Raw genomic sequence first — 24781 nt, 5'->3', positions numbered from 1 at the left:
AGTTGGTAGAGCACATGGGTTTGAGCCCCACAGTGGGAAAATTTATTTTTATTTTTTAATTGTTGTAAGCTTTAAATCTTTTATGGGAGAAGAAGCACTAATTAGGTCACTCGATTAAGAGATCAACGGATTGTATTTTTTATATGGCCTGTCTAGCTTCGTTGGTAGGGCACAAGGCTCTTAACCTTGTGGTCGTGGGTTTGAGCCCCACGGTGGGCGAATGCTCAAATTCTTTTGACGGGGCAGAGAACCATTAATTAGGTTGATTGTGTTTTTTATGTGGCTCGTCTAGCTTAGTTGTTAGAGCGCAAGAAGCACTAATTAGGTCACTCGATTAAGAGATCAAAGGGTTGTATTTTTATATGGCCCGTTTAGCTTAATTGGTAGGGCACAAGGCTCTTAACCTTGTGGTCGTGGGTTCTCAAGCCCCACTGTGGGTGAATGCATTAATTAGGTTGATTGTATTTGATTGTATTTTTTATGTGGCCCGTCTAGCTTAGTTGTTAGAGTAAGGGGTTCGAGCCCCATTATAAGCTCTAAAGCCTTCGACTGGAAAAGAAGCACTAATTAGATTAGGTCACTCAATTAAGAGATCAAATGATTGTTTTCTTTTATAGGCCCGTCTAGCTTAGTTGGTAGACTGCAAGGCTCTTAACCTTGTGTTCGTGGGCTCAAATTCTTTTGACTAGTGAAGAACTGTATTAATTAGGTTGATTGTGTTTTTTTATGTGACCCGTCTAGCTTAGTTGTTAGAGCACAAGAAGCACTAATTAGGTCACTCGATTAAGAGATTAAAAGGTTGTATTTTTATATGGCCCGTCTAGCTCAGTTGGTAGAGCGCAAGGCTCTTAACCTTGTGGTCGTGGGTTCGAGCCCCACGGTGGGCGAATGCTCAAATACTTTTGACTGGTGAAGAGAAGTGTATTCATTAGGTTGATTGTGTTTTTTATTGTGGCCCGTCTAGCTTAGTTGTTAGAGCACAAGAAGCACTAATTAGGTCACTCGACTAAGAGATCAAAAGGTTATATTTTGTCTAGCTCAGTTGGTAGAGCGCAAGGCTCTTAACCTTGTGGTTGTGGGTTCGAGCCCCACGGTGGGCGAATGCTCAAATACTTTTGACTGGTGAAGAGAAGAAGTGTATTCATTAGGTTGATTGTGTTTTTTATTGTGGCCCGTCTAGCTTAGTTGTTAGAGTGCAAGAAGCACTAATTAGGTCACTCGACTAAGAGATCAAAAGGTTGTATTTTTATATGGCCCGTCTAGCTCAGTTGGTAGAGCGCAAGGCTCTTAACCTTGTGGTCGTGGGTTCTCGAGCCCCACGGTGGGCGAATGCTCAAATACTTTTGACTGGTGAAGAGAAGTGCATTCATTAGGTTGATTGTGTTTTTTATTGTGGCCCGTCTAGCTTAGTTGTTAGAGTGCAAGAAGCACTAATTAGGTCACTCGACTAAGAGATCAAAAGGTTGTATTTTTATATGGCCCGTCTAGCTCAGTTGGTAGAGCGCAAGGCTCTTAACCTTGTGGTCGTGGGTTCGAGCCCCACGGTGGGCGAATGCTCAAATACTTTTGATTGGTGAAGAGAAGTGTATTCATTAGGTTGATTGTGTTTTTTATTGTGGCCCGTCTAGCTTAGTTGTTAGAGCACAAGAAGCACTAATTAGATCACTCGACTAAGAGATCAAAAGGTTATATTTTGTCTAGCTCAGTTGGTAGAGCGCAAGGCTCTTAACCTTGTGGTTGTGGGTTCGAGCCCCACGGTGGGCGAATGCTCAAATACTTTTGACTGGTGAAGAGAAGAAGTGTATTCATTAGGTTGATTGTGTTTTTTATTGTGGCCGTCTAGCTTAGTTGTTAGAGCACAAGAAGCACTAATTAGATCACTCGACTAAGAGATCAAAAGGTTGTATATTTATATGGCCCGTCTAGCTCAGTTGGTAGAGCGCAAGGCTCTTAACCTTGTGGTCGTGGGTTCGAGCCCCACGGTGGGCGAATGCTCAAATACTTTTGACTGGTGAAGAGAAGTGTATTCATATTAGGTTGATTGTGTTTTTTATTGTGGCCCGTCTAGCTTAGTTGTTAGAGTGCAAGAAGCACTAATTAGGTCACTCGACTAAGAGATCAAAAGGTTGTATTTTTATATGGCCCGTCTAGCTCAGTTGGTAGAGCGCAAGGCTCTTAACCTTGTGGTCGTGGGTTCTCGAGCCCCACGGTGGGCGAATGCTCAAATACTTTTGACTGGTGAAGAGAAGTGCATTCATTAGGTTGATTGTGTTTTTTATTGTGGCCCGTCTAGCTTAGTTGTTAGAGTGCAAGAAGCACTAATTAGGTCACTCGACTAAGAGATCAAAAGGTTGTATTTTTATATGGCCCGTCTAGCTCAGTTGGTAGAGCGCAAGGCTCTTAACCTTGTGGTCGTGGGTTCGAGCCCCACGGTGGGCGAATGCTCAAATACTTTTGATTGGTGAAGAGAAGTGTATTCATTAGGTTGATTGTGTTTTTTATTGTGGCCCGTCTAGCTTAGTTGTTAGAGCACAAGAAGCACTAATTAGATCACTCGACTAAGAGATCAAAAGGTTGTATATTTATATGGCCCGTCTAGCTCAGTTGGTAGAGCGCAAGGCTCTTAACCTTGTGGTCGTGGGTTCGAGCCCCACGGTGGGCGAATGCTCAAATACTTTTGACTGGTGAAGAGAAGTGTATTCATATTAGGTTGATTGTGTTTTTTATTGTGGCCCGTCTAGCTTAGTTGTTAGAGCACAAGAAGCACTAATTAGATCACTCGACTAAGAGATCAAAAGGTTGTATATTTATATGGCCCGTCTAGCTCAGTTGGTAGAGCGCAAGGCTCTTAACCTTGTGGTCGTGGGTTCGAGCCCCACGGTGGGCGAATGCTCAAATACTTTTGACTGGTGAAGAGAAGTGTATTCATATTAGGTTGATTGTGTTTTTTATTGTGGCCCGTCTAGCTTAGTTGTTAGAGTGCAAGAAGCACTAATTAGGTCACTCGACTAAGAGATCAAAAGTTTGTATTTTTATATGGCCCGTCTAGCTCAGTTGGTAGAGCGCAAGGCTCTTAACCTTGTGGTCGTGGGTTCAAGCCCCACGGTGGGCGAATGCTCAAATACTTTTGATTGGTGAAGAGAAGTGTATTCATTAGGTTGATTGTGTTTTTTATTGTGGCCCGTCTAGCTTAGTTGTTAGAGCACAAGAAGCACTAATTAGGTCACTCGACTAAGAGATCAAAAGGTTGTATTTTTATATGGCCTGTTTAGCTCAGTTGGTAGAGCGCAAGGCTCTTAAACTTGTGGCTGTGGGTTCGAGCCTCATGGTGGTCGAATGCTCAAATACTTTTGGACTGGTGAAGAAATGTATCAATTAGGTTGATTGTGTTTTTTTATTGTGGTCCGTCTAGCTTAGTTGTTAGAGTGCAAGAAGCACTAGTTAGGTCACTCGACTAAGAGATCAAAAAGTTGTATTTTTATATGGCCCGTTTAGCTTAGTTGGTAGAGCGCAAGGCTCTTAACCTTGTGGTCGTGGGTTTGAGCCCCCACGATGGGTCAATGTCTAGTTCTTTTATTAAATATGGTCCGTCTAGCTCAGTTAGGAGAGCTCAAAGCTCTTAAATCTAGTTGTTTCTTTTTCGTGCTATTTTGAATATAACAATTATTAAATTCTCTAACTTTAGTACTATGATCGGTGTCGTATTGAGTTGACTTTTTGGCTAGCTATCCTATAACGTAGACTCTCGATTCCCATATGCTTTTATTGATAGAGCCTAGAAGTGCATGCTCTCCCTATAACCTCATTTGATGTTCTTTTTTTAAAAAATATATTACTTCAACCATAAGCGGGATCAAAAAAATAAATAAAAGTTTATGTATTTTTAAATATTTTTTAAAAAATTTAAGGGTATTAATTAAATTTTTTTAAATTCAAATGTATTTTTAAAATACTATTAAAAATTTAAAATATTTTTAAAACACCATTAAAAGTTCCTATTTCTGAAATAAATATTAATAGTTTTCATCTAAAACTAATAGTTATTTTAAGATATTTTTATTAATTTAGTGAAATTAAAATACAAAAAATAAAAGAAAAGCACAAATTTAAACCACTCTCCTATCGACTTCACATATGGGGAAATCTCATGGCACGCATAACTAGTCAATGTAAGAGATTACAAAACGCCGTCGCATTGGTTCTCTTCCGATACTCTCATTCAACAACTCTCCGGTCAAATTGGGAGAGATTTCTCCTGCCTCCATTCTCTCCGCCCCTAGCACGGCCATGGCATCCAAATCTCCCCCGTCGTCAGCCGAGAAGCATAGAGACTTCTTCAATCATCTCGAAGCTTACCTCGCAAAGAGAGACGGCGTTGACAAGCTCTTGAAAATCTCCAGGTACGCCACCAAGATCATCCTCTCCTCTTCCGCCCTTCCCGAATCCCTTCCTCTCACGCAACGTCTCAAGAGCTTCGAGTCCAACGTCGGCATCAGCCGTAAAGCCTTCCGCCTTGGGAAGTTCGTGCAGGACCTCAACGCTTTGAGAAACTCGCATTTTGAATCGAGCCAAGAACTTTTGCTCGCGATCGTCGCGTATGGCGGAGAGGGGATTTATTACTTCATCGAACAGTTTATTTGGTTGGTTAAAGCTGGTTTGATTGATAAACGATACTCGAGTCGTTTGCAGAAGATCAGTGCGTGGGCGGAATTTATTGGTTATATTGGGAGTATTTCGTTGAAATTTAGGGATTTCAATCAGATTGTTGAAGACGAGGCGCGTTTGAAAGCGAGTATGGATATTGCGGTGTCTAAGGGAAATGGAAATCGGGAAGAGGAAGAGAAGATGAAGAAGTTGCAGGCGAAGAAATTGATGAAGAAACTTTCGATCGTTCAAGACTTCGCCGATGGATTCATGGCGTTGGCTGACATTCGTGATGGGAATGGCCGGCTTTCAGGGCCACTTTTTCTATCTTGTGCTGGGCTTCTCTCGGCTTTGATTAGCACCCATAAGAACTGGATATCATGCTGAGATAGGTTTCAATTTTACTAGGCTAAATTTTCTGTTTATTTGGGATTCTTTCACAGATCATTTGAAACTAATCATACAATAAAGCATAGTTTACAGGGAATTTGATCCCAAAAGATCTGAGAGCTTGAAACTGTAAGATTTCAGTTTAATCTCTACATGGGTTCTACAGCCATTACCATTAAAATCCTTCAGTTTATCTTGTTGGTAGCTGCCATTTTTATCCAGGGGAAGCTCTCTGATGTGATTATATATATGTTGTTTTCCTGTGCAGAAGTATGAAGATCCATGGCACCTACCAGAGTGTTCATGTTCGGATTGGTTAGTTTCCTTGAATCAAACTCTCCTAGTTAGTGAAATATTTGGAGTTCTGTTGGTTGTTTGAGTAATTTCTTAGAGAACAACCTATTTACATTGGATAAAATTGCACATTTTATGAAAAGTTGAATGAATTTGAATTGTTTGAAGGAGTTATTGCAGTTTCTATTATGGGCCCAATAGACAAGTTTCATTCTTTTTAATGAATTTCAAGTTTGAGTTTGATTTGTTTAGGTTCAAATCAATGTTTGATATGTTATGAAGTTTATAATCCAACCCAATTCATATGATATGATCAATATGTAGTAGCAATTCTAATCTCTGCCTCAGATATATGATTAACATCTGGTAAATTTCTGCTTCATCATTCCTGGTTTGATCAACCTCGGGTAGTTTTCAGTTTTCTGTTTCATCTGTAACGATCCAAGCCTACCGCTAGCAAATATTGTTTCTTTGGATTTTTCCTTAGGACTTCCCTTTAAGGTTTTTAAAATTCATCTGCTAAGGAGAGGTTAGGATGTTTCGTTGTCTTTTCAACCGATGTGGGATCTCACAATCCACCTCTCTTTAGGGCCCAACTTCCTCGCTGACACTCGTTCCCTTCTCCAATCAATGTCTAGGACCCCTCAATCCACTCCCTTCGAGGCTCAGCATCCTTGTTGGCACACTGTCTCGTGTCCACCCCCTTGGGGGCTCAGCCTCCTTGCTGGTACATCATCCGGTGTCTAGCTCTGATATCATTTGTAATGGCCCAAGCCAACCGCTAGCAGATATTGTCCTCGACTTTCCCTTTTAGACTTTCCCTCACGATTTTTAAAATGTGTCTGCTAGAGAGAGGTTTTCACACCCTTATAAAGAATGATTCGTTCTCCTCCCAACCGGTGTGAGATCTCACATCATCATTCCTGGTTTCATCAACATTTGGTAGTTTCATGAACATTTGGTAGTTTTCTGCTTCATCATTCCTGGTTTCATCAACATTTTGGTAGTTTTCTGCTTCTTCATTCTGGGTTCTTTCATTTTACATTCCATGATCTTTCCCCTTTTCAATTCTATTGAAAAATTTGCTGAATTTTGAGCACTGAATGGGAGTTGTTGGGATTCTCATGTCTCAGTTTCTGTTCATTTCATCTTCTTCCATGGGATATTCTGCTGAATTTCTGAGCTCTCCACTCGATTTGATTACTGTAACAAGCTGCTGCAACCTACTAGAAAAACACCAAGTAGATCTTCACGATTGTTCATATTTTTTTTAGTTTGTTTACATTGATGTATTGTGATTTTAAGGTCAATATTTTCTTGACCTTTCATAAGAATTTCAATGTTACTCTTAGGGTCGAAGATTGTTTGGTTGGATCTTTTATTTAAGACGTCGGATAATAAGATCATTGATAATCAAATAGTTGTGTTTGGTATTTCACACGAGTGCTATCAGAATTTTATATAAATAAAATATATATATATATATATATATATATATATATTTTCTTTTGTTGAGTGTTGTACTCGAACATTGACTCGAGGTATTTTCTCTACCCTTCTTATCTGAAAGAACAGAGGCACCTTGCATCCTTGAACCGATAACCATCTTTGGCTAACTTACCCTCCTCTGTCCCTCAGGACCAATAAAGGGTAGTACCGGAATATTCACCTGTTGTCCATCGACTACGCCTTTCACGGAATATTCACCTGTTGTCCATCGACTACGCCTTTCAGCTTGATCTTAGGCCTCGACTCACTCTCGAACCTTGTGGAGGAATCTTTAGGTTTTCAGGGCATTGGATTCGAGTTGTTTTCATTAGTCAAAATTTTAAAATCTTTTTAACTAATTAAATTTTAATTTAATTTACATTTATTAATAAGTATATTATGACTATATAAATCTTACATAAGTATAATACATTATTAATAAGATAATAAAAACTAATTTATATAATATGTATAAAATTATGTATAACGATAAATTGAACTAAATGAGGGGAGACTAAAAATAATAATAGAAAAAATATGACATATGATAAATATAATAATAATAAAAATTGTAAAATAACAAAAAAGAAAGAAAAATATAATCATATGTTGATAAAATAAATAAATATCAATTGGTGCGCACGATTAAAATCAAACGGTCAGGACAGCGTCAGGCTCACATTCTAACTGTGAGTGCTGCCGCACCCAATCGAACCTCAAACAGTGGGCCCAAACGTTTAATTAATTAAGTATTTTTCCAGTAAGATTGCGATTCCTCGCTGGTCGAAAAGTCTTCACTGTAGATCTCAATAATTTTAAATAATAATAATAATTTTATTTATTAAATATTATTATAAAAATAGCTAAATTTTAATAATTTAAGACTAATATTTAATTTTTATAAATTAAACCAATAATTGTTTACATTTTTTTTTTTCTGTTTGTCTTGTTTTAAAATTTGATTAAAAAGTTAATTATTTTCTTTAAAAAGATGAAAGAAAAAAACGAAATGCCAAAAATAGAAAATAAAATGGTTGTCAAAATTAGTTTTTAATTTAATAAGATAAACTCTGAAAAAAAAAAAAAAAAAAAAAAGCAAAAAATATTATAATAATTTAATAATTTAATAATTTGGCGAATTAAGAATTAAGAAAAATAATAAAAAAATAAAAATAAAAAGAAAATCGCTGTGACGACGCAATCGTAGTCTTGAGTTCTTGAGGAGCTTAGCAAAGCGAACCGAAGAAAAGCTTTATCGGAACGATTTCGCGTTTTTGGGGGAGGGAAAATGGCGTCCGAGCTCCAGCAATTGAGGTTCGACCCACCCCAATCCAACGCATCCGATGAATCCTCTGCCAGAGATGATCGCCCATTGTTGAACCCCGATTCTGGCGCCGTCGCCGACCAGGATTCCGACGATATCCACCTCAAATATGCTCCGTTTTCCCGTCGAGATGCTTACGGCACCATGGGCCGAGGGGAGCTTCCGTGGATGGAGAAGGTGCTGCTCGGAATGGCGCTCATTACGATCGTTCCCATACGAGTGGTTTTTGGAATGAGTTTGCTGTTTCTCTATTACATGATTTGCAGAATTTGTACGTTGCTTTATGATCCAAATAGGGAGACGGATGAGCAGGAGGATTACGCGCATATGGTGGGATGGAGGAGGTCCGTGATTGTTTGGTCTGGAAGATTCGTGTCCAGAGCTATGTTATTCGTGTTAGGGTTTTATTGGATTTCGGAAGTTAATCGAATCCCGCCGAATGAGAACAAGTCAACTAACGAGGTGTGCTTTTATATTTTCCAAGTTGAGACTCCGCCATTGTTCGGTTCTGCTTTCTCGTATGCCTCATCAGTTCATACATATCTTCACCTCTTGATCTTTGAGCTTGTTTTTGTGTTCATTGTTATTTGTTTTTACCTCTTCTTTGATGTTTAGAACGAGGGGCAAGAGAATTCCCAAGAGTCTGAAAGACCGGGGGTTATCATCAGCAACCATGTATCATATTTGGATATTTTGTATCATATGTCTTCTTCCTTTCCCAGCTTTGTTGCTAAGGTTTGTTCAAACAAATTTTGGCATAAATATACTGACAATATGTATGACTTTACAGTTTAGTTCATCTTCGGGTTGGCTTTTCTGATCCTCAATTTTTCTTCTTTTTTCTTTTTTCTTTTTGGCTGAAGAGATCAGTGGCTAAACTTCCTCTAGTTGGTATTATCAGGTAAGAATTTTTCTCTTTTGGGTACATCTTCCAATCTCTAGTTTCCAAATATTTGTTTCATTGAATCGATTTAGCTTTAAAATTTAGAGGAAAATCCAAAAATTTAGCCCTGTTTGATGTTTTATAGCTCTTAAGTTTACCTGTTGTTGTTTGTGACAGCAAGTGCCTTGGCTGTGTTTATGTTCAACGAGAGTCAAAGACAACTGAATCCAAGGGTGTTTCAGGTGTGTCGTGCTCTCACTTTCAATCATCTTTGACATTTTCTTTTGATTGTTGTTGCTTTTTGAAACTTATTTTGAGAGACTCGTTCATACAATTGGCTATCTAGTCACTCATTTGGGCTAGTGAAGTGTTTCAAGATAACATAGGAAACCATCATCATTTACACAATCTTACTGCAAATTCTCAATATTGCATGATCGTTGCATTAGAGTTCAATCGAGGATATTAGTCCCACAAAATGTTTCTCAACTAATGTTCATCTTTAATTCTGCATCTGGTCTCCAGATACTTATTACACTGTTGTTTATAGGTGTTGTGAGTGAAAGAATTCGAGAAGCTGTGAAGAATAGCTCTGCTCCCATGATGATGCTTTTTCCAGGTTTCTTAATGTCGTCTTTTATGCTTGCCCCTTTAACCTAAGAGAATCAAAATGCCTGAACTAATAACTGTTTAAAAAATAATAATAATAATTCTTTTATTTAGCCCTGCAAATTACCTTTTTTATATAAATAAAATAAAATAAATTATGAGAATTTAATAGATTTAATGACACGGAACAACAAGGGGAGAGTCCTTCCAAGGGTCAAATGTATTAATAGAGTAGTTACCGAAGGAATTATTTCACTTACACCTAGTGGCCAAAAATGAGAGATTAAAAAGCTAAAAGCAATCTCTTAGTATAGACAAACTCTACTATTTCTAAGTCATAAGGTCCATAAAAAAATTCTAATGAAAGTGAGTCACAAAATCTTGACTTCCTTTTCAAATGGATGCCCTTCCAAAATAAGAGTCAATGTCATTTTTTCGGAGTAGACCAATTGAAGGTTCCAAAGATAGCTTTACAGAAGTTCCAAGCTTTGGGGAAAGTGAAAAATGAGGTGGTGTTGATGTTCTGCACTTACTTGAATCTTGTCTTGATTGTTTATGCAACCAAGAGAGAGCTCCCCAAACAAATACCTCCACCCTTTTGGCAAAGGCCTTTTCCAATAGCTTTGCAGTGATTTAGGTTGAGAATGGGGAGATTCGTATTGAAGACTTGCTAAAGGAGTTGCCTGTGCCTGAAAGTCAATTTCAAGACCAGCTATCATCTGAGAGGGACCCATTCTTGGACTTCAAGGTCGTAAAGATCTATTCTAAGGCTAAAATTCTTGCCCAAGTGGTTGTTTCAGATTTGGTCGGTGCTGAGTTTTTTTCCCATTAGAGAGATTATAAAGTCTTGGGAAAGACGCTGAAAGAGGGCAGGAGCCCACCAACTATCTTCCTAAATTCTTACCCAACTATCTTCCTAAATTCTTACCCAACTATCTTCCTAAATTCTTACCCAAATATCTTCCTAAATTCTTATCCAACTATCTTCTTAAATCCTACTTCGTTTCTGTTTTCCAGGATGAAGGAAATTTTTGGAGGGCCTCTATTATATTTTATGTTGGGGGTAAAGAAGTCCTCCAACCTTTTTTCTTTTCACTGCCATACTTCAGAGCAATAAGTTTGTGCCAAAGGAAGACTTCCTTCATGGAAATCTCCAAATTCATTTAGAGAAGAGAGCCAAATTCTTGTTTTCAATGTTTCCAGTTTTGACGCCCTCTTGAGAGATAGGGAGGCCAAACTTTGTGCCAAAGAATAAGATGGAAGCCACCTTTATATGCGGTAGTTCTTTAGGATCTTTCTAACAGTGCTTGGCATTTTGAGAAGAAACGTTTGGTAAGGCTAGAAGATTGGGAGGATGGCTTGGATAAGGGTGAGCTTACTTCTCTTACGGGAGAAGAGTTTTCTTCCACATATCAAGCTTACAAATAATTCCTTCAATGATCAAGTTCCTAAAGCTTTGCGAGGGTTGACATTTAGACATAAGCCTCAAGAAGAACGGGGCCACTCCTCCATGGACAACCAAAGCAATTAGACATGTGGGCAAGGGTTTATTAGGAACAACCATTGAGCTTTGTTTTAGAGAGGGTTCTGTTTAGATCCAAAAACTCCTAAAATTTGTCATCAGCAAATTGGAGATGAGAAATCTAGACAACATTGTATCCCCACATTAAAGCAACAGCAAAGGGAAGGGGGATATGGATCCTCTTGAAGCAAGAATGTTCTCTTTTGATTTGCTCTTGATGGTGAGAATCCATTTCCTAAGACCTTTTGGTCTCCAAAATTGCAAAAAGGAAGTTCCATCAACTCTGTCAAGGTCAAACTTGAAAACAAGGTCCTTTTTTATTCTTAACTAAATCATCAATTAGATCATTAGCCACTAGACAAGAATCATTAATTTGTTTCTCTTCCATGAAAGGACACTTGGAAGAAGAAATGAAGGGGAGAGTTTTTTGAGCTCTTCAGCCAAAACTTCGGCTATAATTTTGTACACGGGGGATAAGAACTGCTGGGGCAAAAAGCCTTATTCTTTTGGCGTCTGATTTTTTATGGAATGATTAAAATGTAGGTTTCCTCAGAGATTGACATGCAAAATTAGTGAGCAAGATAGATGAAAATTTTTGAGTAAGAGGACATGTTTAGAATATTTTAATATAAGAGTGATGTAACTTAAAAACAAATCTCCAATATCTCCCATTTTAAAATTTAGAATTAAATATAAAGATGCACTCATTTGAATGATGGTTATTAAAAATTGCCAATTATCACTGCTAAATAGTGTACATTTTATTGTGGCCAAATTGCTGCTTCCTTTATCAGAGGTCAGGACTAATGAGTAATAATTATCTTGAAAGGTGAGCTTTCAAGCTAATAAAAAAATTTCATGTTTTATTTAGCAATAAAAGAATATGAACACCGATAAAGTTATATTAGCATTTTTGCATGTGTTTGTTAATTGTCCAAGTTGTTTTATATGTTACTATTTCTTCTACAGAAGGAACAACTACCAATGGGGAGTATCTCCTACCATTCAAAACGGGGGCATTTTTGTCGAAAGCTCCTGTTCTTCCATTGATTTTAAGATATCCGTATCAGAGATTTAGTTTGGCCTGGGAATCAATGGCTGGAGTAAGGCTTTCTATTTTATTTTACTTTTTCCTTTGAAGTTTTCTTCTTAAAATATTTTAAAGAGAATTAGTTAAGTGAAAGTAACATCATCCATTTGGGTGGTGCAGTACTATTTTCTTAAATGCTATAATTCATTGAGTATATCTGTTAAATATTCTGATTGTGAAGTTTCTCGTAAGGCCTACAGTTCTTATGAGCTAACTACCAGACTCTGGTATAATGATGTAAGAAGTTTTCAATGAATTTTTTAGTAGTGAACTATTGCATGTTCGATTGGTAATTGGAACATTTAGAAGCTTGAGTGGTATAAAAATAATCTATCATAACTACTTAAACCATTTTACTTTACTTTTGATGTTGTAATTTCTAACTATTGAACATTTTTAGTAGCTACATGGTTTGAACCCATAGCCTTGTATGAGTTTGTTGCTTTTACTTAAGATTGTTGAACCAACTCGTTTGTGGTTGCAACTCTTATACTGTAAAGGTTTCAAGACCCCACTTTAAGATATGTTTGAATTGCTATTCGCAGGGGCGTCATTTTTTACTTCTTCTCTGTCAATTTGTAAATCACTTGGAGGTAATAAGATTGCCTGTCTACGTCCCATCACAAGAAGAAAAGGATGATCCTAAGCTTTATGCTGGTAATATCAGAAGGTTTATGGCCAAAGAGGTATGATTTCTCTTTCGTTGTACCATATTCATATAGGAGAGTGATCAGAGATTTTAACTAAACATGCCTCTTAAAAGGCAACGAGGACAATGTCGAAAACTTCGAGACCTTTCTGAATCCCTTTTAAATATTTCAACGCCCTATCTGAATGTGATGTATGTGGATAAGTTATGGCAACTGTTCTCTTCTGCAGGGAAATATGCTGCTTTCGGATATTGGGCTCCCAGAGAAGCGTGTTTATCTTGCTGCTCTGAATGGTAATAATAACATCCGTAGTGTTTTGCATCAGAAAGACGACTGAATTTACTAGTTCCAGTTTAGTTTTAGTTTGTCCAGGTTTATGCACTGTTATGATGGTGGGCAGTTACGCACGCACCCACCCATCTATGCTAAAAACTACTAGAGTGCGTTTCTTGGCCTGTATTCACAACAAACATAATAATATTTGAGTGTAGTTTTTTCCATTTAGTGCGGAGGCGAGTTTCTATTGGCCTGAGCATGATGTAACATGTTGAGGCCTGGATTAAACTTTTATTTTGGGAATGAAAATGAAAAAGAGTCGACAGAATTGAACATGTCTGAGGTGTCTCTTTGGTGTTCCTGCAGGTATACCACGCCAATGCTAATTTGGGATGTCATCTGTAAATTCTTGTAGATGATAATTATATGGAAAACACCATATCCACCACCATCACCGTGTGCAAGCATTCATTATAACTAATATGTCGTCTCAAATAAACTTGTTTGTATGATTTGTTTTTTTGGGATTGTAAATTTTTCCCGAGTAGCTTGTGTGTGTCCACGTGAGTCACGACACGTTTAGGACTTCCAATTTTGCTGAGAATTCCTATTCATATATGAATCTCATCATAATTTTCTTTAGAGTCATGACATCCTGCAGGCTGAGCTTCTGTTACAAGTGGTTTATGTTCATGGAATGCTGCTGCCTGCAAATATCATCGTCGGGTTTCGACCCTTTTCTCCGGTAGAGATATCGTATTTCTTATTCTTTCCTCTACACATTATAATGAATACTATTGTTATTTATTTACCAATAGGTAATGATAGTAGCAAAGGAAATCATAGGTTGAAGATCAAGCCAAATGTACCTTATCAAGATCTCATGCCCACTTCCTCTTATCATTACTCTTTTTTTTTTTTTTTTTTTTTTTGTTCTTTTTGAATACTATATATGACAGATACTATTGGTGGATGGAAATTCAAACTAAAAGAATCTGTAAGATGAGGGAAGATTTGTTGAAGTCATTTAGCTATTGGTTATACATTGGGTTCGAGTTTTTCCATGATCGCCATAGCTCCCCCATGTTCTCAAATTTGACTGTATAAATTGGCTTGCAGTTGAAAAGGACAAGGGCCCTTGGACGATACCAATCAAGTTCAGGGCACACTCGCATTGGATTCTCCCATTGGCCTTGGGATGCCTGTGAGTTGTGAGGTCCCACTTTCAAACAAATAGGCAGAGAGCCAGATATTGGGGACACGAGATTTTTCCTTCTTTTCCCTTTTTCTTTCTAAATTATTGACATACCACACAAACAGTAGCCAATAAAAGAGTAATTCCAAGTGGTATTATCTCCAAAAATTTCTCTACTCCATTAGTGAATGACGATGACGTCCAGCTTACAGCTTACCCTGTAAACAAGAAAATGGAAATCTCCTACGATGAATTTGTGAGTCGTAAATATCTACCGAAAAGGTAAGAAATCTTTGTAAAGATCTATCGAAAAGGTAGGCTTAGAAGAAATCTTTGTAAAGATCTACCGAAAAGGTAGGCTTCGAAGAAATATTTTAATAGCATAACCAAGCTCGATTATGTACATTATCATTATTGATTGTTGGTTTGAATCCATAAACATGACAAAAGTTAGGTCATAATGATCCAACACTTCACATTTTTTTAGAATGGAAAAGTACTATAGATAAATCTTTCTTAGAAGATGAATGTCTTCACTAAAATAAATCAAACAAAAGTCGTTAAAATTTCACAAACACAAAGAAAACTCGTTGCAATGTAGAATAGAGAGTTATGAGTCAACAAACATCTATAAAGGTCAGATATTCTAATCCCACCCCTCATAAACAACCAAGGGAAAAGGGTTTTTTTTCCCCTCGAAAAACTCCTATCTTGACCCTATTGTTTACTCTCGAACTTAGCTTTAGAACTTAAAACTTCAAATTATACTCAGTAAACTTTAAATCACGATTCTACATAATTGCTATCAACATCATTAACTAAAACGAAGAATCGATATGTTTATCAAACAAATATTGGTACAACATAACAAATGACAAAGGAAGAACAAGTAGACAAAATAAAGCAGCCCAACATAACAAATCTTATGCTTTGTCGCTATATTTTGTCTATTTGTCTACTTTTCTCTGTCATTCATGTATATCACAGTACCAGTTAGCTATGTCATACAAAATTAATGGTAAAAACCATACAGAATTCACTTAAAAGGCCAAGAAATTCAGAGAATGGATATGAGTATCCATAGTTTTAGACACTTACCTTTTGAGGGTTGGGGGTAGCTTGAAATGACAGAGAGCTGCATGGTAAGGACCATTCATTGATACGATCCAGAAACAGACATACATTTACACTGCAAGGCTAATGGTTTGTTATCTAACAGAGATTTGCCACCATAATATACTCACCAACCTATTTCCCAACAAATTATGTGAAATCGAAATAATAATAACTTTCCCTTCTCTTCCAAGGAAACATACTTATAACACAATCAAATTTTCTCACCTATCCTTTGAGGCATGAGGGGGATCGCCGTTCGGCTTTTTCAATTCCCAGCCTTTCGATGGCGACCGTAGAAATAATGAAGATGAAGACAGCTGCTTCTGCTGACTTGATATAGTAGACAAGCAACTGGAAGCATTCCTCAGCTTCGTCCTCTCGGTCTCATATGGTGGGTACGTGGGATCGTGTCTTACGGCAGATATTCTAAGGGAGTCGGGAAGTATGCAATTACAAACGGAACCTGTAATGTTCGTCCTTTATTAAACTTGCAAAATAAATAGTAGGATGATGGAAGCTAGCCAAACAAGAAAATCAGAGACTATAGAACAGGATATGTTAGATGTTTCTTATAACTAAGGTAAATTGTATTGTAGCTGGAAACTTTTTGGAATCAAATCGATAGAACGAGCATTAAGATGATCGGATTCAGCTGGAAAATCACTTCTAAGAGAGAATGGAACAGAAGAGGTACCTATTTTAGCGAGTCGATTTACCCATTTCGGAATTGATTTCCCAGTCAACTGATGACAGACGTCCTTGCAGAAATGATTACAGTTCTTGACGATGAGGTGATATGTATCACCATGGTAGCTCGAAGAGCGTTGCTCCATGAACTCTCTGACTTCATGACGATTGAGGCAGGTCGAGCCAATCAATATTGACCTCCTGAATTTGAAGCCGGGGCATTGTCGAGGTTCAACTTCAAAAACGCCACTGGTTGGATAGTCATGAGCTCCAAATGCATATTCTACACCATGGACTGCACAATGCATACATTTTACTCTCAGAAAGGAATAAAATGCATTACAAACTTTCTAAATTCAGATCAAAGATGGTCTTGTAAGATAAGCTTGTGACATTACCTTCTACACCAGAGTGAAAGATACCAAGGCCTGCCCAATAGACATAACCATTCATCGGGGTTAAATCGTACACATTTAGATAGACCGGCGTTTTGTCTGGACAATATTTAACCGACTTAGATTTGGAAACTAGAGAAAACGAGGGAGCTGATGATTTTCCTTTAAAACGAGGGACGATGGATTTCCATTTCTTGGATCCAAGCTTCATTTTCATTTTGTTGACAAAGAAAACCTTGAATTCAGCTGATGCCCTTCTGCAACCTGTTATATGGACAGAAGCGAATAAATAACCGATATGGGGATGTCCGAAGACAATGATAGATTCGTGATATCATTTTCAGATGGCTGATGAACTTTGGCCTAATATATGAAAATATCTTCACCCCTCAATTTTGGAAAGAGTAAAAACTGTGCAAGTTTCAACTTTATGTGATTACTCTCTATCTTACTCGAGCACCACGCCATGAATGTGCTAAGACGCTAGCAGAATCTGATGGAATTGCTATAGATAAAATGACCAGAAAGTTGCTGAATTCATTGTTTTCTAGAAATAGTTTCCCCTCATTTTGTTAGCCTAGTTTTGAAAAAAGATTGAATCTGTTCTTCAGTTGATACAAACTTGTAAATAATGATTACATAAACTCTTTAACCTCACAATCTTATCACAATTCCAAATCTAAAAAGATAATGAGTGAGATCCCACGTCAATTGGAGAGAGGAACAAGTGCTAGCGAGGACGTTGGGCCCCAAAGGGGGTGGATTGTGAGATACCATACGGTTGGAGAGGGGAACGAAGCATTTTTCATAAGAGTGTGGACCTCTCCCTAGCAGACGCATTTTAAAAACCTTGAGGGGAAGCCCAAAAGGAAAAGCCTAAAGAGGACAATATCTGCTAGCGGTAGGCTTGGGCTGTTACACAATGATTATAATAAATAATAGTTTCTTTTCAAAAAAGCTAGGTATGTCATCACGACTTCTTCATTCGTTTTATACTTTAATTCTTTACTATATAAAGAAGATATGTTAGTTCCCTTACCCCACTACACTAGAGGAGGCTAATAACTCGAACATTTGACAGTGCTTTCATTTCCATATCCAAAATCTAAATAGATCTTACAACCATTACCAAGACATGGAACAAGAACACCTGATCAGCTTAATGCTTTTAGCTCAACACGCAGGTCAAGCCAGTCCACATATCCAGTCGACGCAACATTTTGATCAAAGTTCAAGGAAATCCGAAAAAATATAAATGGATATAGAAAACAAAGTTGTGGTGCATTTACGAACCAGCTAAGTTCTCCCCTTAATTCGATCTTCATAGATTTCTCGAAATATTTTCATACAAAGTTTTGTTATTGCATCTATAACAGCCTCAGGTTTAGATGGACAACCCGACAAATACACATACGACAGGAATTTATTATCAACACTCCTAAAAGCTAAGATTCCCACATTGTTGACACTATCAAGGCAAACATATTGTGCCTCCAGTCCAAAATTTTCAAAATCAAACCGAAATTACATAAAACCTTGAACTAGTCCATGAAAATTCCCCAATGGTTATCACTGGAAGGAGACGAGATCCCAGTAAAGTAGCAGAACTAGGTTCTTCAAATCAAAGGAGCAATATCATGAAAGATTTCTAACGAGCAAATGTGCCTCGGGAAATCAACAACAAAACAATCAATCATTAGGCATTTGGTAGAACCAGCAGCACGTTCTTCAATTCAGGAATTGAACGGTTACAGTAAGCAATTCAAGAAGAACATAACTGTAAAATTGAACTCAGATCTGAATGACAATAACCAAACCAGAAAAGGAAACTCCAAAACGGGAAACCATGATTTCTGCTAGAGCGTTACAGACCTCAATCATTACAAATCAAGATAAGGAACCAAGGGACGATAATACACAGATTCAATAGCAAAAACACATAAAACAAACAAACAATTCAACATCCACGAGTTCTTATATCTCACAAACCAAGAAAACCGGAACAATTCAACATCCACAGACATCAAAAAACAAAAGCCAGTTCAGAAACATCGCAAGAAACAACAAAAACGCAAATGGAAGGTGTATCGAACAAGAAAACTCACGGATTCAAGAGGATCCAAGAAAGGGCATCGAAACGACGCAGCAGCTTCGGCGAGAGAGCATTAAAACCAAAAAGCAAACCCAGAAAGATCAAGAAGTGGAAGAATGAAATACAGAAACAGGGGAAGGGGAAAAGGGAAGGAGAGGGACCAGAAACAAGGCTGAAAATCCTCGTTTGGCCGCCTCTCGCTGTGTGTGTGCGCGTCAAAGGGTTGAGAAATGGGTGAATTGTGGGAGTGGGAAAGGGAAGAAAGTGGCGAAAAGTAGAGCGGAGATTGAATAATGGCGAAGCTAAGAGCAAGAAGATGATACAGTGGAAGTTTGTGTCTCATTGTTTTGCCCTTTCCAAACCCTTCTCTCTTCCCACCACGTGCTCTGCTTCTCCTTCTCCTTCTTTTTGGCCATTCATCCATTTCTTCTTTTTCTTTTTCATTCAATTTTTTTTTTTTTTTTTTTACATTTTTTTAATTTTTAAATCCCATAATTTCCCGACCGCCCCGAGTATCACATCGCTCGTAGTCACTCGGGACTCGCTTAACTATGTCCCCGCTCAAGTCTCTCTTCTCTGCTCGCAACTCAAGAAGCTAGTTTCGCCGACACAGCATTAGAGTGTAGATACCTCTCCCTAACACATACGTTTTAAAACCGTGAAACTAACAGCACTATTTAACGGGTCAAAGCAGATAATATCTACTAATGATGGGTTTTTGACGTTTTAGGGTTCGGAGGATAGAAAGATTTGAACCCTCCCAATTTTTAAAGTAGATGGAGTTTTCTTACTATAAATTTTATTAATATTAACACGTAGAATAAATTTTATGAGACGTAATTGTCTGTACTTTAAATATATTGTTGTTGCCACAACACACGAGCTTTCTACAAGCTCGTAAATAAATATAGCAAATTATTGTATCAAAGCTTTACTCGGAAGAAAAATAAAATAGGGCGAATAAGCTATTTATTATGAATATTTGAATGTGACATATATATATATATATATATATATATAAAATATAAGGTTGAAAGTTTAAAATAATTAATGTATGAATATTATATACTTTGGAATATATATCCATATCAAATAGGTGCACATATATATATATATATATATTTCTTTTTTTTTATCTCTTTTTAATTTTAAATTTGTATAAAAATAATAATTTAGTCCAAAATTTGTAGTTTTTACCATTTTAACCTTTACACTTTTAAATATTTAATAATTTAGTATGAAAAATTAGCCTTTATTATTAAAAAAAACGTCATAATTAGAAATTATTTCTTTATTATTTAATGACTATAAATAATATTGAGTCCTAATTAGTTTATTAATTTATATGTGATTAATTCTATTATATATTATATCTTAACATAATTATCGTATTGGATAAATTTTGTTAATTATTAAATTAATTTAAGATAATAATAGAAGATTTATTAAAATTATAGAAATTAAATTTAGATGGACAAAATTGTATTTTAAATAAATATTTATTTAATGAAATGTAAATTAAAAGACAAATTACTTTGAATAAAAAACTGAAAGCTTATCTGAGAACTGTTATATTATAGCTCTAAAAACAGCTATAATATAAGCCCACTTAGAATGCTACAAGTGTCTCCCACGTCAGCTGGCCTTAGGCCCAGAAACCGAAACGACGCCACGTACTCTTTCCATGACGTAGCTGAGCAGACCCGCAAGTTAAGGGATACCGCCACGTGGAAGACCATGGACCTACCGTAATAAGTGAAGCTGACCCAACTATCAGAGTGATGGTATTGCCAGCTCAGCACACTGAATACAACGTGGGAATCTGACCAGGCAATGGCCCAGATTGGAACGCTCAATCTTTGTTTCAACAGAGACTGTCTTTTAAGTTGTATTTAATTGAGTGATTCTATCTTAAATATTTGACAAAAATAAGTGAAAATAAAAATAAAAATAAAAATAAAAATAAAAATAAAAACTGGGTTTACTAAAGAGAGAGTTGAATTATAATGATAATTATTTTAAGAATAAAATTTAATAATAATAAGACAAGAAAAGCATAAGTGAATGGAAAAAGGGACATATTATATAATTATTCGACGATATATGAAACAAAATTTAAGAATTATGGTAGTACCACGTGGTAACCCCAGCAGCTAGCTGCATGTCTTCGTTTTCTGTACACCAAAATAAACAACAGCTGTTATACACATAACACAAAAGTTGATTTTTACGAACCATTACTCCCGCCGCCGCCGTAAGGTGCAGCAGCTTCACCAAAGGACGTAAAAAGACCCGAAAAACCGCTGCCGGGGGTTGCGCCGCCCATGCCAAGTCCAAGGAGATCTCGTGTGGCAGGCTCGTTTCCAAATCCAAGTTCCAGCCCAGCCGTCATGGAGGCAAAAGTGGGTTGGCTGGGAGATGGCGATATTGAGAGCCCGGAGCCTCGGAGAAAAGAGGCGGCGTTGGAGGCGGTGACGCCCATTTGGGCAGCCTTCTGTAGTAAAGCGGTGGCGGACATGGCGGCGGGCTGGGGTGATGAGGAGTAATGTGGTGGATGTTCCTGAAAGAGGGATGAGCCCGAGGCTGAGGCTGTGCAGGAGAGGAAGAGAGACATTGAGAGAGAGAGCGATGTGGGTTCAATGGCGGTGGTTTGGGGATTATTGACGCCGTCTGACCGGTTGCCGGAGGTGGTGATTTGATGGGGTGGATTTTGGGCACTAATAGGAGGAGAAGCAAATACACCAGCGAAAACGCTTGTACCACCACTGATGCCACAGCCGTTTGTTGGGTTGGTTATGTTGGAGGCGGTGGGTGAGGTTAGGCCTGTGACTGGCGGTGTTAATGGCGGAGGTCCGATGGGATTGTCCGGTGGTTCTGCAACCAGAAAAGTCATACGATAAACAGAACTCCATGCTGCATTGTGTGTGGCTGTGTGCCTTAACAGTTGAGGAAACATTATGACAGCAATGATTAAGCCTTTTTTCCTAATTAGTGTTAGAAAATCTCAAAAGAACAAAACCTTCCAACTAATTAGCCACTAATTAACCACTTTATGATTCAATATTTTATCTAAATTCCTATTATCACTCTGTACTTTTTCCTAATTCAATCGAGTCTAAGTAAGAGAGCTCATCCCTCCTATCCCTAAACTGTGAATCCAAAAGTTTTCATGGCTTTTAAACCGACAATCAGCAAAGAGAACAAAATGCAGACAAATTTAATACTCCAAATGAAAAACAGTGAACCACATCAAGACAACAGCCTTCTCCAGATCTCTTTCGTAATACAAATTTTTGTTAAAAATTAAGGTACGATATTATCTACTTTGAGCGCAAACTCACTCGATTTTACTTTCGTTTCTTCGAAAGACCTTGTATCAATATCAATAGTGGTGAATTTCTTACTTATAAATGGAGGAGCATGGAGGAGCATTATAGTCTGGCAGCCATATTACTTTTTCTAGATCTAGCAATCGAAGAACAAAATAACCGAATGAGAATGGGCATTTAATGTTACCTGAGCTTTGAATCGATAAGGCAGGAGACAGCACTGTGGTAGACGGCGTCAGTGGCGGCGCCGGTGGCGAAGAACCAACTGCCGCTGCCGCGGGGACCATCGCGTTGGAATTCGTGCTAGCGAACACCAAAGCGTCGCAGAAGGCTCGATGCGTGATGAAACTATCTCTCCTTTAAAAAATTAATAAGGTTTAAGAAATAATAAAAGAAGGAAGTGGAAGAGGATTTGAGGAATTGAAGATTTGATGAATTAATTTATACCTAGAAAACAAAGTTCCGCAATCGCATCTATACTCTCTTGTTCCGCAGGTTTTCATATGCGCCTTCCAGTCCGATTGAACGGCGTACTTCTTCGAGCACCGCTCGCACTTCCACTTTTTCTCACAGTGCTTTCTGGAGTAGTGCTTTTTGATACCGGTGAGATCGCCGAGTGCCCTAGCCGGATTGTGATGGACACAAGACGCCTCGGGACAGACGTAAACTCGTTTACGAATCTCATTACTCGTCCGCTGTCGGAGCTTCCAAGGCAAGTTGTGGCCGCGTCGGTGAAGCTGCAAGTTCTGATCTCGCTGGAATCCTTTGTTGCAGATCTCGCACACGAATCGGTTCGTAGCTAGAAGCGATTTCGGCGACAGAGCTATCACCTCCGCCGTAGGATCTGGCATTCCTGGTAGATTCCGCTTCTTCTTCAGCGGAGCCACGGCGTCGATGATCTCGAGTTCAACTCCTTGCGAGGAAGATGCCGTAAGCGCCGCCGTTGGAGAATTGTTCTCTGCCGATACCATTAGAGGATGATTTGAAGCCCTAATTTAATCGATTCAGAAAACTGTAGTCGGAGATCGAAGTACTAAGAGATGAACAGAGCATTATCTGGTTTGAGTTTTCAAGTTACAATAAAAATCAACTCGATCGACGGATGTGTGGCCGGAAATTCGTGGTCCCTTCGAGGCGGCGGCCACTTCACAGTTCACACTTGAGAGGAACAAGAGAGAGAGACGGAGGTTGAAGAAAGAGACAGAAATTTAAAATTTGTGAGTCACTCTCTTTTTCTTGGGGTCAAGAAATTTTTTTTAAAAAGATTAAAAGCGGCGCGCTAACCATGGTTAAAAATTTTCAACTATGGTTAGGCTGGATATGCTCTGGGCCCCACGGGAAGTCTGATCTTTTTGTCTGCTAATTTGTTGCGCCACGTGTCCGGATCTGCGGGTTTATGATTTTTGTCGGGCCGAGTCGGACTACCCCAGCCGGTGCTTGTCGTCTAGTCCAATTATTTAAACACGATTAATGAAAAGACCATTGTACCCCTAATCGGCCACCTATACTCTCCAACGATGAGACATTTTTAGGTTAAATAAGAAATTTCGTATTTTATTATTATTATTATTTATGATTTTGAAGTTCAGAATTACTTCATTATTATTTGAGATAGTTTTTTAAATATTTTAATTTATAAATTTATAATGCCACCTAGATAATTTGAAACCAATAAATTTAAGATAATTTCAAATAATGGCTAGACTATGACTACGGCAATGGAGCATTGAGTACGACCCTTTAAACCCAGGGTCGACCTAAGCCTCAAACCGAGGCTCACTGAATGAGAGCCTCCACATCAAACTTACGCGCAGAGAGCTCCATTAATTTTAAATCTATCGCATTAGCACACATCAACATTGGTTAAAAGTAACTATTTTTAATTTATTTATGTAATAGTTAATCGGGAATAAATCCCGTCCACAAACGTCTTTTGTCGGAAGACTATAAATACCCACAATATGTTATGTAAAATTCAGATTGGTGGATGAATGTAATTCAGATCTCTAATTGATTTAGAAATCGGAGCATCATATTTGTCATTTCTAAGTTCGAGCATCATATTTTTCATTTCTAAGTTTCAAGCAATTCTGGTGGTAGAATTACACTCGAGTTATTCAATCAAACCTTGATCAAGTTCGATTGTGGAGTGACTCAATTTAGAACAAGGTTTCCAAATCTAATTCTAGAATCGTATAAGGAGGTGTTAATTACTTTGATTCAAGGTTGTTGCTTCAACAAAAGCTTGGATCGTTGGGCTGAAGGTTAGGGTTGTCTTATCATTGCCCTACCGGTTATCAAGTTCCTTATGAATTTTGAAAAGGGTTGCTTTCCCAGGCTTCGTACTCGAGCTCTAACACCTGCCACCCTAGGCTTGACCGCAACCACGCTAACCTCGACCTGACCACCATAGCCTTAACCTTGCTCAAAGTCAAAGCCAAATTCAAAATCAAGTTTTTATTTTTAATTTTATTTTTTTTTTAAACTATAAACAGAAGATTATCAAACGGATGTTAACGAATGTGAAATTACAACTAACACCCTCATAGTGAAACCACGTGTTCCGGCTGCGGCGGGGTAGTTTCGGTAATAAAAAAACAGTCACGGGGACAATCCGGGGCGAATGATTCGTAAACATTGTACCTTACAGTACAAAAAAAAGAAGGACAAGTGGCTAGCGAGAATCCCGCCACGTGTAAAAATACGAAGATTCAGATCTGATAAATAGAGGAGTCAGATTTAAAGTAGAAAAGGCTACAGATCCAATACTGTAGGTTTGGTTACATGTGATAATAAC

General features: G+C 37.9%; 4 protein-coding genes and 12 non-coding genes across 17 annotated transcripts; 14 read left to right on the top strand and 2 right to left on the bottom strand.

Annotated features, from left to right (window-relative positions):
• The first annotated feature begins 146 nt into the window (after positions 1 to 146).
• TRNAK-CUU (transfer RNA lysine (anticodon CUU)) lies at positions 147 to 219 on the top strand. The gene has a single exon. It is a non-coding gene; the product is annotated as a tRNA-Lys (tRNA).
• A 146-nt stretch (positions 220 to 365) lies between these two features.
• TRNAK-CUU (transfer RNA lysine (anticodon CUU)) lies at positions 366 to 440 on the top strand. Its single transcript has one exon. It is a non-coding gene; the product is annotated as a tRNA-Lys (tRNA).
• Positions 441 to 814: 374 nt separating this feature from the next.
• TRNAK-CUU (transfer RNA lysine (anticodon CUU)) lies at positions 815 to 887 on the top strand. Its single transcript has one exon. It is a non-coding gene; the product is annotated as a tRNA-Lys (tRNA).
• Positions 888 to 1253: 366 nt separating this feature from the next.
• Positions 1254 to 1328, top strand: TRNAK-CUU (transfer RNA lysine (anticodon CUU)). Its single transcript has one exon. It is a non-coding gene; the product is annotated as a tRNA-Lys (tRNA).
• Positions 1329 to 1478: 150 nt separating this feature from the next.
• Positions 1479 to 1551, top strand: TRNAK-CUU (transfer RNA lysine (anticodon CUU)). The gene has a single exon. It is a non-coding gene; the product is annotated as a tRNA-Lys (tRNA).
• A 365-nt stretch (positions 1552 to 1916) lies between these two features.
• Positions 1917 to 1989, top strand: TRNAK-CUU (transfer RNA lysine (anticodon CUU)). The gene has a single exon. It is a non-coding gene; the product is annotated as a tRNA-Lys (tRNA).
• Positions 1990 to 2141: 152 nt separating this feature from the next.
• TRNAK-CUU (transfer RNA lysine (anticodon CUU)) lies at positions 2142 to 2216 on the top strand. Its single transcript has one exon. It is a non-coding gene; the product is annotated as a tRNA-Lys (tRNA).
• A 150-nt stretch (positions 2217 to 2366) lies between these two features.
• On the top strand, positions 2367 to 2439 carry TRNAK-CUU (transfer RNA lysine (anticodon CUU)). The gene has a single exon. It is a non-coding gene; the product is annotated as a tRNA-Lys (tRNA).
• Positions 2440 to 2589: 150 nt separating this feature from the next.
• Positions 2590 to 2662, top strand: TRNAK-CUU (transfer RNA lysine (anticodon CUU)). Its single transcript has one exon. It is a non-coding gene; the product is annotated as a tRNA-Lys (tRNA).
• Positions 2663 to 2814: 152 nt separating this feature from the next.
• On the top strand, positions 2815 to 2887 carry TRNAK-CUU (transfer RNA lysine (anticodon CUU)). The gene has a single exon. It is a non-coding gene; the product is annotated as a tRNA-Lys (tRNA).
• A 152-nt stretch (positions 2888 to 3039) lies between these two features.
• On the top strand, positions 3040 to 3112 carry TRNAK-CUU (transfer RNA lysine (anticodon CUU)). Its single transcript has one exon. It is a non-coding gene; the product is annotated as a tRNA-Lys (tRNA).
• Positions 3113 to 3484: 372 nt separating this feature from the next.
• TRNAK-CUU (transfer RNA lysine (anticodon CUU)) lies at positions 3485 to 3560 on the top strand. The gene has a single exon. It is a non-coding gene; the product is annotated as a tRNA-Lys (tRNA).
• Positions 3561 to 4121: 561 nt separating this feature from the next.
• On the top strand, positions 4122 to 5146 carry LOC111798495 (peroxisomal membrane protein 11A). Its single transcript, XM_023681684.2, has one exon. The coding sequence runs from the start codon at positions 4288 to 4290 to the stop codon at positions 5029 to 5031; it is 744 nt and encodes a 247-aa protein (XP_023537452.2). The 5' UTR covers positions 4122 to 4287; the 3' UTR covers positions 5032 to 5146.
• A 2855-nt stretch (positions 5147 to 8001) lies between these two features.
• Positions 8002 to 13818, top strand: LOC111798346 (lysophospholipid acyltransferase LPEAT1). Of its 2 annotated transcripts, XM_023681424.2 has the most exons (9): positions 8002 to 8602; positions 8756 to 8875; positions 9004 to 9041; positions 9201 to 9265; positions 9574 to 9642; positions 12124 to 12257; positions 12790 to 12930; positions 13124 to 13187; positions 13537 to 13818. In XM_023681424.2, exons 1-9 carry the CDS (start codon positions 8105 to 8107, stop codon positions 13554 to 13556), a joined length of 1149 nt encoding a protein of 382 aa, XP_023537192.1. In that variant the 5' UTR covers positions 8002 to 8104; the 3' UTR covers positions 13557 to 13818. The 2 variants fall into 2 exon arrangements, with proteins under 2 accessions (XP_023537192.1, XP_023537191.1); XM_023681423.2 differs by lacking the exon at positions 13537 to 13818 and having other exon boundaries at positions 8003 to 8602; positions 13124 to 13394.
• A 1683-nt stretch (positions 13819 to 15501) lies between these two features.
• On the bottom strand, positions 15502 to 19068 carry LOC111798348 (deSI-like protein At4g17486). The gene is given in 5 exon segments (XM_023681426.2): positions 15502 to 15727; positions 15730 to 15944; positions 16176 to 16463; positions 16567 to 16827; positions 18669 to 19068. Coding segments are annotated over 4 exon segments (738 nt in total). The 5' UTR covers positions 16781 to 16827; positions 18669 to 19068; the 3' UTR covers positions 15502 to 15706.
• Positions 19069 to 20718: 1650 nt separating this feature from the next.
• On the bottom strand, positions 20719 to 23227 carry LOC111799150 (zinc finger protein GAI-ASSOCIATED FACTOR 1). The gene is made up of 3 exons (XM_023682567.2): positions 22432 to 23227; positions 22172 to 22341; positions 20719 to 21529 (listed from the first exon to the last, which is right to left on the bottom strand). The coding sequence occupies exons 1-3, from the start codon at positions 22953 to 22955 to the stop codon at positions 20883 to 20885; spliced, it is 1341 nt and encodes a 446-aa protein (XP_023538335.2). The 5' UTR covers positions 22956 to 23227; the 3' UTR covers positions 20719 to 20882.
• Positions 23228 to 24781: the final 1554 nt, after the last annotated feature.

Source organism: Cucurbita pepo, chromosome 7 (genome assembly GCF_057944985.1).
Source record: "Cucurbita pepo subsp. pepo isolate OVF chromosome 7, ASM5794498v1, whole genome shotgun sequence".
In the NCBI taxonomy this organism is placed as follows: domain Eukaryota; kingdom Viridiplantae; phylum Streptophyta; class Magnoliopsida; order Cucurbitales; family Cucurbitaceae; genus Cucurbita; species Cucurbita pepo.
This window is presented reverse-complemented; position numbering and strand designations above follow the sequence as displayed.

Bases quoted from the DNA above. Each gene is read 5' to 3' on its own strand.
- LOC111798346 (XM_023681423.2), top strand. From the start codon at position 8,105: ATGGCGTCCGAGCTCCAGCAATTGAGGTTCGACCCACCCCAATCCAAC. The intron at 8,603-8,755 runs GTGTGCTTTTAT...TTTGATGTTTAG, and splicing joins AGAACAAGTCAACTAACGAG to AACGAGGGGCAAGAGAATTC. The intron at 9,266-9,573 runs GTGTGTCGTGCT...TGTTGTTTATAG, and splicing joins TGAATCCAAGGGTGTTTCAG to GTGTTGTGAGTGAAAGAATT.
- LOC111799150 (XM_023682567.2), bottom strand. From the start codon at position 22,955: ATGGTATCGGCAGAGAACAATTCTCCAACGGCGGCGCTTACGGCATCT. The intron at 22,342-22,431 runs GTATAAATTAAT...AATTTTTTAAAG, and splicing joins TGCGGAACTTTGTTTTCTAG to GAGAGATAGTTTCATCACGC. The intron at 21,530-22,171 runs GTAACATTAAAT...TTCTGGTTGCAG, and splicing joins CTTATCGATTCAAAGCTCAG to AACCACCGGACAATCCCATC.
- LOC111798495 (XM_023681684.2), top strand. From the start codon at position 4,288: ATGGCATCCAAATCTCCCCCGTCGTCAGCCGAGAAGCATAGAGACTTC.